Source organism: Pholcus phalangioides, unplaced genomic scaffold (genome assembly GCF_987345545.1).
Source record: "Pholcus phalangioides strain wild (caught in Gottingen) unplaced genomic scaffold, Ppha-v1.0 ptg000015l_1, whole genome shotgun sequence".
NCBI lineage: Eukaryota > Metazoa > Arthropoda > Arachnida > Araneae > Pholcidae > Pholcus > Pholcus phalangioides.
Window position 1 is genome coordinate 3,390,878 of NW_028301608.1, and position 13,709 is coordinate 3,404,586.

The 13,709-nt window shown below is 39.4% G+C and overlaps 2 protein-coding genes across 2 annotated transcripts in view; one reads left to right on the forward strand and one right to left on the reverse strand.

Annotated features, from left to right (window-relative positions):
• Window positions 1-13,709, reverse strand: part of mRpS33 (mitochondrial ribosomal protein S33) — a 52,239-nt gene that overhangs the window by 20,953 nt on the left and 17,577 nt on the right. The window lies entirely within an intron of this gene.
• Window positions 10,248-12,136, forward strand: LOC149075259 (caspase-6-like). The gene has a single exon (XM_089242578.1). The coding sequence runs from the start codon at window positions 10,453-10,455 to the stop codon at window positions 11,782-11,784; it is 1,332 nt and encodes a 443-aa protein (XP_089098704.1). The 5' UTR covers window positions 10,248-10,452; the 3' UTR covers window positions 11,785-12,136.

Genomic DNA, 13,709 nt, shown 5'->3' on the forward strand with positions numbered 1-13,709 from the left:
CAGGCCGACGCATGCGATATTTTTACCTTTGCAGTATATCCAATGACAATAGGAGAAATGACCTTCATTGACATCACAAGCTTCGTGCGGAGGCCTTGTTCTGTAGGTGGTGTTGCTCTGCGTCGTCCGGTCGGGTACGTGCATAGGCGGATACCATAGGCTAAAGATATATACTATTATTACTCTATGGCGGATACAGTATTCTCGTTCTCCAAAAAATTTGTATTGTTCGTATAGGCAGGATTGTGGAAGTGGAAATCCGCCACCTCTTTTCCAAGATCCTGTATCCGCTTATGGCAGTGTTTCTCAAAGTGTGCTTCGTGGCTCCAAGGGGTTTCACGGGGAGCTGGAGATATTGATGTGTGTGTGCCTATTTATTCTTTGAAGTGATTCTTTTATAAGAGAAAATATTTACTAAACTTTTCTGGGTAGACTCAGATGAATCATGAATTGGGAAAGGGAGCCGCTGGTGACAAAAGTTTGAGAACCACCGGCTTATGGGTACTTGTGAATATTTCTCGTGCCAGAAACGATGCTTATTTTTAGATACAAATTCATTTTCTAGAGGAGGAAATGTTTCATTATGGGAAATAAAATTGGAACTTGGGTGGGGAGGGAAAGAGACTTCTCAAATGGGGGAAGGTAATAAGCTAGATCGATGGACAGTATCGCATGCAGGATTTTCTTAAGAAGGGGGTTACTTTTGTGCAGCAAAAATGCACCGTAATCTTCTTCGTGGGATGGGGTAGCCCTGCACATAAACGCCAACATCTATGCTGGTAATTATCATTGAGCGCCATCATCATCCACCCTTAAGCCATCAGTATAAGTTTTTTTTACATGAATGACCACCGCTTCTGCAGCAAAGTAATGAACATGATAAACATTGTCAGGGGTCTGTTCAGACCTGTAGGGTCCTATTTTTGTGAAAATTTTCCTTATTTTTGTGAAAATGGTCATTAATTTTGTGGAAAGCGTTTTGAGTCAATTTAATTTATCACAAAAGAAACGAAATGCCAGATTTATGGTTTTATTAATTTGTATTTTGTGAAGGGTTCGAAAAACAAAACAAAATTTCGGCTGAACAGACCCCTGATTGGTACGTGTGGAGTGGATTTGTTCCCCCGAATTCGTCCTGATTTGCTAATATGCCGTTGTTCTTCTTGGATGTAGTGATTTACAATTTTTTTTACTGTCTCACTGTGCACCAAAACAAATCTATCTCATTCTATTCAAAAATGTGAGTTGTTTTAAAAATTAAAGTAACTGTTGTGTTTTCTTTAACACTTTGTTAGCGGAGTGGATAACACATGGGTATTTATTTTGAAAGTCTCTGAAGCTTCATCGTATTTATCAAACGAAACCGTCACTTTTTGGTTTGTTGACGTTGAGCCTCGTTGCTCTTTGAGAGCTTCCATTAGAGCTTGATTCTGTCTTATTAACTCTTCAACTAAATTTTACATCGTCAGAGATGTATGAAAAACTTTTTCTCCTACCTTTTGCAGTCTTCGAGTAAATACTCTATCCAACTTTTGAGATGATCCTTGTCGCCACTTGTTGTGTTTTCTTTAACACTTTGTTAGCCGAGTGGATAACACATGGGTATTTATTTTGATGAGTATTTATTATTATGTTAGACTTAGATAGATTACATCTATCGTCGGAAGAGAGTTCCATTTACATCTACAGTGTAGTGTAGAACTCCGTCTTTGTTGAGAACAGTTCCGAACTTCCACTTGTTATTGGCGGATCTGTAATCTCGCACAGCCACACGATCTCCTGGCTCGAAAGTTCGGTCATATAAGTCTGTGACCTCATTTCTGATTCTTTCTTGAACCCTGTTCTTGATATTTGGCAAGACTAGGTCTATCCTAGTTCGGATTTCTCTTTTTAGGAATAACATTCCTGGGCTTTGCATGGTAGTCGCATTTGGCTCTTTTCTGTAATTCAACAGAAACGTGCTCACTTTTTGGTATATGTTTCCGGGAAATGTTTGCATCGCCCGAAGGGATTGTTTTAAGGTGTGAATGTATCGCTCTGCCTGCCCGTTGCTTGATGGTTTGAAGGGAAGCACACGTTTTGTGCTTTATCCCGTTATTCCTCATGAATATTTCAAACTCGTGTGACGCGAACTGAGGACCATTGTCACTCACTAACACTAAAGGCAGTCCAAATCGAGAGAAACAGTCCCGTAGGCATTCAACTTTCTTGAACGTGTTTGTTGATTTCATCGGGTATACTTCCATCCATTTAGAATGAGCATCGACTACGATCAAAAATATATGCTTGAATATGGGACCTGCGAAATCTACGTGAATTCTCTCCCACGGAGCAATCGGGTATTCCCAATGGTGTACTCTTGCTTTCACTGGATCGGACTTGAATCTGGACAGTTTTTAGCAGCTTTTTCTATGTCGCTATCAATGTCCCTCCAGTAGACGTAGGATCGAGCAATTGCTTTCATTTTAACAATGCCCAGGTGGCCTTGATGGAGTTCATCAAGAATTTAATTTCTAAATTTCTTCGGAATAAAAACTCTTTGGCCATGCATTATACATCCGTCCTGCAAGGTGTACTCGAGTTCCTTCCCTCCTAAAGGTTCGCCGAATTTCAATTTCCTCAGCAATGGACCCAACTCTTCATCATTTTGTGTCTCTTTTGCTAAATGTTGAGCTTTCACTGGTAGTGTTTCGATTTGATTCAACTGGAAGAGTTCTATGTCATCCTTGACAACTAAGTCTTCCGATCTTAAAGGTAATCGGGGAAAGACAATCTGCATTACCATGGTTCTGTGTGTTACGATAAATGATATCGAACTGATATGCTTGTAAGATCAAGGCATAATGCAGAAGAGTAACCGTCAACACTGGTAGACCTTTCTTCGAGCTGAATATCACTACCAAAGGCTTCTGATCTGTTATGAGAGTAAATCTTCGGCCTTTCAAGTAAAGCATAAATTTCTTTACTGCCCAGATAATTGCCAAAGCTTCTTTGTCAATCTGGGAGTATCTCTGTTCCGTTTTTGTCAGCGTACGAGAAGCGAAGGCAATTGGTCTTTCTGTTCCATCTGGTAAGACATGTGATAGAACTGTTCCTATTCCTACTGGAGAAGCATCCAAAGCAAGAGTAAGAGGTAGTGTAAGATCATAGTGCATCAAGATTCGCTTTGTGCAAATTTCCTTTTTGATCTTCTTGAATGCAGTCTCACACTTTTTAGACCAACGTTACGGAACGTCCTTTTTTGTCAGCTCATTGAGAGGATAGGCAATGGTTTTCAGATTAGGACAAAATTTCCCGTAGAAATTTACCATGCCCAGAAAACTTTTCATTTCCTGAACGTTTTTCGGTGCGGGAACTTTCAAAATTGCTTCAGTTTTCTCATTTGTTTCACTTAGGCCATTTTCATCAATTTTGTGACCTAAGAAATTTATTTCTTTTTGAAAAAATGTGCTCTTTTTCAAATTTAACTTCAGCCCATGCTCCTGACATTTTTTGAAAAATTTTTCCAAAGCCCTGAGATGTGACTCGTCATTTGTTCCGGTCACTCTGGCGTCATTCATAAAAACTTTTACACCATCTATTCCTTGGAATAACCCATCAATGTACTTTTGCCATATTGCTGAAGCTGCATTTAGGCTGTACATCAATCTTTTACAGGCGTATAACCTCTTATGAGTGTTTATGGTTAGGAGTCGTTGACTGTCAGGGTGCACTTTCATTTGCAAATATGCATGACTGAAATCCAATTTTGAAAATCGTTTACCCCAATTTAAATATGAGAATATTTCCTCAAACGTTGGTAAGGGATGCTGAGGCACCTCTAGCTTAGGATTTAATGTTACAGAATAATCTGCACATAACCTTATGGATCCGTCTGGTTTCACCATGGGAACAACTGGTGTAGCCCAATCTGAAGTTTCAACTCGCTCGATAATGCCTTCTCTTTCAAGCCGGTCTATTTCTTTTTCAACCCGGTCTTTTAATGCGAAGGGCACAGTTCTCGCTCCACGAAACTCTGGGGTAACATTTGGTTTTAGCTTTAGTTCCACTTCATGGTTATTTATCTCACCTAATTTGTTGTCGAAAATCTCTTTATAATCATCCAACAATTTTTTGGGATCCATGTCATTAGCGGTCCTCACAGCCTTAAGAGAGTTCCAGTCTAGTTGGTATTTTGGGTAGTTGGTTGGTAGTCTTTGTATATCCATTCACGGCCAAAATTCGTGTCTAAATTTTCCCTCACCAAATATAAGTTTAAGTGCAACTTCTGTTTTCCGTACTCCACTTTCACAGTCACATATCCCGCTGGGAAAATTTTTTCTCCGTTGTATGTCCGGAATACTAAATTCGTAGGTTGAACTTTTTTCTTCGAGATTTTTCTGAATCTCTGTAAGCTCATTACTGATACTGTTCCACCTGTATCAACTTCCATACTCACTGGTTTATTGTCTATGTTGACAGTAACCATCATCGGAGGCTTTTTCGGCTCTTCACTCAATACCCTCTCTAACCCAAACATGGAAACGTCATTTTCGTTTTCCTCAACTGAAATCTGTTTCTGTTTGTTAGGTGTCGATTAAGTCTTCTTTGCCGCGTAGCAGGCTTTTTCTATATGCCCGATTTTTTTACAGAAGCGACATTTGCTAGCAATAAATCTGCAGGAGTCTTTATCGTGATTTGTCCCTGTGCATCGTATACACGGCTGATATTTGACAGCCGCGGCAGAGTAGTTTCTGTTTTGCGTGGGCAGTTTCGTGTTCCTTTTCCCCGCTTTCACTACCTTCAGTTCTGCCGGCTTCCCGATGATCTCATCGCCAGCGCGATCTTTATTGTTTTGTCTAGCTCGATGTCGTCTTCCTCAAATAAACGATCGAGGATCGCTCTATCTCGGAGCCCACTAACGAAAACATCCCGAAGCATGGTGTCAACATCTCTTGTTTATAATCGCACGCGATTGCGAGATGTCGCAATTCGGCTATATACGAACTGATGCTTCCGCCTTCGTTCTGCTTTCCGTTTATAAACATGTGCCTACTCCCTATAATCAATGCTTTAGGATTCAAATGGTTCCTCAAAACATTCTTTAAAATGGCGAATTCTTTCTCCGATGGATTGCCCGGAGACAATAAATTTTTCAACAAGTTGTAGAGCTTTGCAGAAATGCTCGAAATTAAGACTTTAGCACGTTTTTCTTCTGGGACATTTTGAATGTCTAAAAACGCCTCGAAACGTTCTATAAACGAATCGAAAGTCTCTGAAGCTTCATCGTATTTATCAAACGAAACCGTCACTTTTTGGTTTGTTGACGTTGAGCCTCGTTGCTCTTTGAGAGCTTCCATTAGAGCTTGATTCTGTCTTATTAACTCTTCAATCAAATTTTCCATCGTCAGAGATGTATGAAAGACTTTTTCTCCTACCTTTTGCAGTCTTCGAGTAAATACTCTATCCAACTTTTGAGATGATCCTCGTCGCCACTTGTTGTGTTTTCTTTAACACTTTGTTAGCCGAGTGGGTAACACATGGGTATTTATTTTGATGAGTATTTATTATTACGTTAGACTTAGATAGATTACATACATATACACTGCTGGCCACCCAAATTGCAACACCAAGAAAGACAAGAGATATCGCAACAATATTTATTTTGTAGATAACATGTTGACCAAGCATCAAATGATTAAATTTATAGACTTCTGTGAAGTGTGGTTCCTGCCAAAATCAGTAGCCAGAGTAGCCGCCATTGTTGGAGATCACCGCTGCCACACGCCTCGGCATTGATTCAAAGAGACTTTGGATGTGTTCTTGGGGTATAGCAGACCAAGCAGCTTCCACGCGTTGCCAAAGTTGATCTGGTGTGGCAGCTGGGGATGTAATCTGGGTCAATCGTTGAGCAACCATGGACCACATGTTTTCTATCGGCGAAAGATCCGGAGAGCGAGCTGGCCAGGGAAGCAATTCAATCTGGCGATTGACGAAGAAGCTTTGGACAATGCGTGCCACGTGTAGTCGCGCATTATCCTGTTGAAATATGACTGTGGGTAAGCCCTGAAGGTAAGGAAGGACAACTGGCTCCAACACCTCGGAGATGTAGCGCTGGCTTTTTAAAGTACCGGCAATGCGTACTAGAGGAGTGCGAGAGTGATATCCAATACCGCCCCATACCATAATACCCGGTGCAGGACCAGTGTGGCGGTGCATAACGCAGCTGTTCAGCATCCTCTCTCCACGGTGTCTCCAGACTCGAATCCGACCATCGTGGTGTTGCAGACAGAAGCGTGACTCGTCAGTAAAGACAATTTCATTCCATTGTGCCGTCCACATCCTTCTTTCATCGCACCATTGGCGGCGGAGACGTCTGAGGTTTTGCGTCAAGGGTAGACGAAGCAATGGACGTCTTGGGGACAGACCACTCTGCTGTAAACGGCGTCGAATGGTACGCGCAGACACTGGATGATGCGATACAGACTGAATGTGCTGTGCTATGGTTCGTGATGTGGCTGAGCGATCCGTCACTGCCATACGCCTGTCATCATGTGAAGTGGTGCACTGAGGTGGATGCGATCGAACACGTCGGTCCGTCGTACCCTCCTGCATCCAACGATCACATATCCGCATTACAGTTGTTTGGTTTCGTCCAACACGACTACCGATTTCCCTGAAAGATAATCCACAATCTCGGTAGGCCACTATCCTTCCTCTGTCGAACTCGGATACTTGATCAAAAGATGATCGCTGTTTTCTACGAGGCATAATTGATCGTTTTTTTGAAAAAACCACAAGAAAAACACAATTGCCGTACTTCAAATCGTCGAAATCTCCAAGCCTTAAATAGCGCTTTGAAGTGGCGCCACAGGCGCGCGTGATGTGCGTCTGCGCTGAAATTCTAATCATTTGCATATCTCACCTCCGCTAATGCATGTTGTAAATTTCATATTATTTGCATGCTTCCTTCAGGGTGTTGCATTTACGGTGGCCAGCAGTGTATATAGGAAGAATTTATAAAGCAGAAAGAGCAGAACATTTAGACATCTTGTCTACTTGATGTCCGAGGGAACTATAGTTCCCCTTACACAACACTAGGTGGCGTTGTATGTTCTTATCACTTTAGTTCTTTTAGTCATTTCTTATAAGGACATCACAGTAACCAAAGTTTTAATTGTATTAAAAATAAATACCACGGTATCTCGAGTTTTAAGTGTTTTGATTTTCTTGTATTAATCCAAGTTACGAACACAGCGCATTTCATTAAAAAAAAAAGTTTCAACTTGCGAGAAAATATTCCATTAACGGGCTTCTTGAGAAAAAAAAACGTATTAGTCGACTGCCATTGCCGAACTTTTGTCTTTCATGAATTCCCCCAGCGTCAATGATAGAGGTAGACTGTGATCAAAAATAATAATTTACTGATATTGTGATCATCCCCACCGCCAACCCTTCAAGTGTTTTTCAGCTTATGAGGAGCCTGCGACACAAATGCCATTTGGTGGCGAACTATGGTGATGAAGTGAAGTCGCACGCGTATATAATATACTACTATATTTGCGAGAAATAGGATATCATCATTCATAAATCTCATCATTCGCTAGGATGGATAGTAGGCACCATCCGCTAGGAAACCTCAGTTATAAATTAATTATAAACTTAATATCATACTCGAAACAACAGATAATCCTTAATGGCTTATCTGTTGTTTCGAGTATGATATTAAGTTTTTAATACATACGATGCAAAATATTGTACTGTATTAATAAAATTTAAGTTTAAACAAAGAACATCGTGTGTGTGTTATAAAATTTTTTCAAGTGAGTTGAAAGAAAACATTAACACACTTTTGAATGACCGCATATTATTTCCCGTAGGCTTACTCTAATAAGACCGGCGATTTTCACGTTTGAAAATGAAAAACAAATACATATAGGAAATTAAAAATCGAGAAATTTCGTTTGCCGGTCTTTTACGTCGCAGCATTGAAACACGAGAAATCTCGTGAGCGGTCGTTTAAGCGTTAAACTAATAGTTATGAGAGAAAAAAAAACCGTATTTGTGTCAGTCTATTTGGAAGATTATACAGTACATGAACATAATATTTTACCCATTCTTCAAACTGCGATTCGTTTTCTAGGAAATCTGTCCGGTGTGATGAAAGATTTTGACTTGGGAAAATTTGTCTCAATACGTCCATATTTGCAAACAAGGTAAAGTCTTTTTTTCTTTTATGGATATATTATAATTTTTTAACAGCAATGGGTTTTGATCTCTAAGGTTTTAATATGAAGAATTCCTTACATGTTGCTCTAACTTTTTAAACCTGTATATACTATGTGACGGACGGAACTAGGATTTTAGAGGGATTATATTGCCGTCCAGGGCAAAGGAGATTTTTTTGTCCCCACCACTTTAAAATTTGGCAGTTTTATAACGGATTTTTTTTGCTTCCACCTGAACTTTGGCTCCTGGGGCAGTTGCCTCTCTGCCTCCCTCTAGTTCTGGCCCTACCATGTGATGATTTTACGTGATTGATTTATACATGTGTGATCGAGTGCCGAGTTAAAAAAATGGGGGGGGGGGATTTTACTTTTTTTTAAATCAATTGAACTAGAATGGATACAGAGTAATGCTTTTTGTGATGAAAAGAAAAATAAAAGAGAACGACACGTAGCCTATTGAGGAAAGTTCGACTGTTATGGTCTGCTAATTATTCTCGTGTCTTTTTATCCTTGAGCCGAGGCCCTTTGAAAATGGATTTTTACAATACAATGAAAATCTCATAAACTGTAAATCCTGTCACTTTGGACACCTCCCTACATGCATTGGATGGCTTTGAATGGAACGAACCACAATCTTATAATACAGAATGTCCACAATACTGTATCTCTATATTTTGACTTCTGAGATGTCAAATTGGAGAGGCTGTCTAATTTGGACGGATTTTAATGAAACGGTGGGTGTCCAACAGATTTTACTTGTATAACGATACTTCTATAATGATAATCGCTTATACAGGGTGTAGTGTAAGTCCTAATTTGACCTTTATCTCATCAACCATTCGTCGTAGAGGTATGGTTCTAATTTGAAAAATGCTCAAAATGTGTGTTTAGGAATCACTCTGTACCAGTTTTGAGTGTGAAAATATATAGCGTGTCGTAGTAAAAAAAAATCTAAATTTTTATATTTTTCCCCGTCTTCCGATCAGAAAGTTGTTGCCCTGACTCTCCTGAGGCCAACAATAAAAAAATCCCGTTTCTTAGTACAATATTCGCTGAGATATTTGAATTCAAAAATCTGAGAAAAGTTAGGAAAGAACAGCATAGACTTACGGACAAAGCTTCATCCTCTCATTTATGCTGTTCTTCCCTTTCTCCAATTTTGAATTCATATATTTCGACTAATGTTGCACTTAAAAGCGTGGAACTATTTTTGTTGGCGTCAGGAGAGACTGGGTAACAACTTCCTAATTGGAAGAGGATGGGGGTACCGTATAAAAATTTTAGACTTTTTATTTTATTACACACACTATATTTTCAAAATTGGTACGGAGTGATTCCTGAAAGCATTTTGAGGGTTTTTTAAATTAGAACCATGCTTCTATGACGAATGGTTGATGACAGATAAAGGCTGAATCAGAACTTACAGGACACCCTGTATAAAACTCTGTGTATTACTTTCTGGTTTCGATGCACTTTTCAGAGTGTAAATATAACGAAAACGAGCTTTTAAAACGATATTTTTTTCCGTTTCTTTTGAGTATCGTTCCATATGCGTGTCATTGTAGTATATGAGATTGATCTTTGGCGCAACCCGCAGTTCTGTCAGCTTTCTTGTATTTGGAAGCTGTGACTGCTATAACCGCGCCCACGCATCGTAAAATATTTGTCAAATTTTCTAGCGTTTCGCAAGAAAATTATAACTCAAAATTTTTTAATTTTTTGTCCATAAACTAAATCCACCGTCTATAATTCTACATACAATAATTCTCTCGGTACCGTGGTACCAACGTGAAAAATGCAAAAGAAAATCGTTTTATGAAAGCGAAAAAAATTCGGAATCGAACCTGACTTATTATAAAGTATTTAAAAATGTGGTACTGTACATTACACAAAGAGAGATATAAATATGCTTATCTGCTCTGTCTTATTCATTGAATGGAACTGATTACAGAGATTATAGAATTGGAACTGGGTCGTCATCGAAGATTATTGTTAAAGTTCAGATTGAAAAAAGAAATCATTCATCACATGTGACAGACTTTTTTGTCGAAGCAGGTATTATCTCGTTCGCAGCTGCTTATCTATGAAGTGATGTTTTTTTATAGGGAAGTGGCAATCACCGATGATTTTGTGTTTTTTGCCAGTTTCGCGCAATACTTCAAAAATTCGAATTCGTTGATGTTAAACGTGTCGAGGTCTGCGAGCTTTGCCTTTATATGCTAGTGAAATCAACAGAAAATGCAGAATGTGTCTGAGCATTACACCCTCAGAATTTTTACGTCTTATAGACTTGGATCATTTAGCCCCGTTCTTGATATCTGAGAGAATACTGCCCCATAGTGATTTGGAGGATATTTACCAGGAAGAGACTGATTTCGGAAGGAAACGCAGACTTCTTGAAAGACTTACCAAAAACCAGGATGATTTCCAGAAATTCGTCAAAGTTCTCGAAATTTCTGGCCACGCACAAGCAGTTGATTCCGCGAAAAGAGAAGGTCTACAAGCCCTTACCGTCCAATGTGGAGATGCTCATCCGGAGCCACGTCATAAAATCCAGTCACTCGGAAAGACTCGATCGCATGCTCCAAATAAAGACAAGCTTTACAAATTGACCGTTAAACCGGGGACGGAGTTGAAAACTGGCCCACGTATCTATAAAATGACCAGTAAGCCTCGAGGCCTCTGCCTCATAATTAACAACGTAGACTTCGAAAACGAAAAGCGGGAAGGATCTGATAGAGATGCCGAGAGACTGGAAATGGTATTTAAAGATTTCGATTTCGACGTGGTGCCGAAACCGGATTTGAAAGGGGAGAAAATGAAGGAAGAACTAGAAAAATTCGTGAAAAGATCTGAACATTGGATTTACGATTGTTGTGTTGTAATAATCCTAACTCACGGATTGAACAACATTCTTTACGGAATCGACAATTACCCTGTATCCATATCGGAGATCAAGGACTTGTTCAACAACAAAAATTGTAAAGCGCTTAAAGGGAAGCCTAAAATGTTCTTCATTCAAGCTTGTAGAGGAAGAGATCATGATTATGGTGTGCCAAAGTCAAGAGACGAAGCCGATGCTTGCAGGATTTATGATAACGAGAAATCACACGAAGTGGTTTCAGTAGCGGAAGCCGAAACCATTGAAAAAATTCCTACGTTAACAGATATGTTAATATCCTACTCGACGGTCGAAGGTAAGATCGCTATTCGAAACAGGATTCTCGGTGCCTGGTACTGTCAGCAACTCGTGCGAGTGTTGATGGAAAAAGCTTGCGATTGGGAATTGAGAGAGATGTTGGATGAAGTCGACGAGAAAGTCCAAGAATACGAATCCGTGGATGCCGTAAAGCAAGCGACATCTTATGAAACGGTCGGCTGGAATAAAAAGTTGTATTTCAATCCGAAAATTTCTGGCCCGTTTCTTCCATCACGGATATATCGGCTCGCGAGCCGAATATTACGTGTTGCATTGCCGTATATTTTAGTTGCGCTGTTTGCAAGCGTGTGCGTCTTGATTTTACTTCTTTGGTACACCGAACCTATCTCTGGTATGATGTCCAAAATTTTGCTGTGAACGCGCAAATTTCCGCAAATATTTATTATTATTTTTATTCAATCTTTTGTGTGTGCGTATAGGACTTCGTTTTTTAGATAAATAAGCAAGTTTCGTCTGTAATTATTTTACGCCCATTTAACGTGTTAGAAGTAGAGTTGGAATTCGAATCTTTTTTCAATCAGTTTTTGATATAAACTGATCTTTTTGTTATAAATGTATTCAACTTTTTTCTTTTTTTTTCCCAAACCGAGCACAACTCAGGTCTATTGCCATAGGCAATTTACTACCTAGTGAGAAGTGCCGGAAAATGTATTCAACTATTATGTGTGTACAAATTATCTTTCATCGTATAAATTAAAATTAATCCCACTTATATGACCATTTTTATCTAGTCCTTCGAAATGGCCTTATCCTTCCTAGTCTCTGTGTCGCCTGTGAAAGACACTCTAAACATCACTTTAAAAAAAGTCCACCCAACTAAATGAAATGCTCAGACCTCAAAATTGGTTTTGTATGTCGGAAACATTTTGTTTTATTAATTTAATTAAATTCATTCATACTCATCTGTCGTCTTAAAGGAACTAATTCTAGGGAGTACCCCAGTTGAAAAAATAAAAGTAAAATTCAGGCGATCTGTGTGAACACTCGTTAATTAGATTATCATATTCAGATCGTCATCTCTGTAAAAGAGTTTATTGAACAAATTCTTTGTAAATTGAAAACTTTAAAAAAAAAAAAGTCCAAAAGGGAAATGTGTGTGGAATTCCTCCTGTGAAACCCACTTTTACATGAAGAGACCTTGTAACTGGGATTAAAGATAATTAGCTATCAAGTTCTAAAAAATTGCCAGCTTCTCATCCAAGCATCACTGCGTCTGAAACTAGGCAGTTTGTGGAATATTCGTGTGCAGGTGTTTCAGTAGGCCGTTACTATTCCTGATAACCACTTTCAACCGTTTAGAGTCATCATTGCTAATCTTTCACCTGAATAAATGTTCATTGACGTTCTTGGGTCGCACGGTTTCCCCCAAGAAAGGTGATGAGACTTACCACATAGTCCCGAAATATCTGAATATTATAGACATGAAGCTATCCATACTTAGATGAGACATATTTTTTTTTATGGGCAGTATATTTATATTATCATAATTATTGGTTTTTATTACTCTCATTGGGTAGCTGTTTGATATACTAGTTGAGATTCGACATCCATATTTTTTATGGGCACCTTTTTTCCGTCACCTCGCTGGACATTTTGTCTGTTGTGGTCTTTGTAGCTGTTTAAATAACATGATCAAGACTTCCAAATACTTACGTCATCCCCCCTCCCACCCCAGTGCTTCTGTCTGTACAGTTGAGGACTATTTTTCCAGACCGATTACTTAACCGAATCTAGCACCGTTATACAACTCGATCGTTATCTCTATAAATGCGTAGATCTTCCGCCTTGCATTTTCCAGCAGCTATTGAATGGTCTGCAGCCTGCTTGTATCATCGAGAGGAACCGGGTTCAAACCCACCGCTGTCATTGGTTGACTGACGTTGGTTTTCTGTGGTTCCCAACATTGAGGCGTGAATGCGAGCCGATAACATCACACGTTGACTTTAGTCACAGACTTCAAGTCACTCCCACAGAGAGCAACAGGCCTACAAGCAGTAGAGAAAAGGAGCATATTCCCATGGAAGGGATGCGTAAATAAAATAGATGAAATAAAGCCATAAAGTCAATTGCCTGCAGGTGGCAATACAATGGTCAAGAGATAGGTGTCAGTGTTACAGGGGAGAGAGAAAAAAGAAGAATACGGAGCGACTATTACGCAATCTTTGAAGGGGCCCTGTACACGAACAACGAACGCGCCGTTATATACGGAGAACGCAAAGGTTTCAATTATAACAAAAAACGTTTATTAATGAGATGAAGCAAAGGTACGACTGACTCGAGCC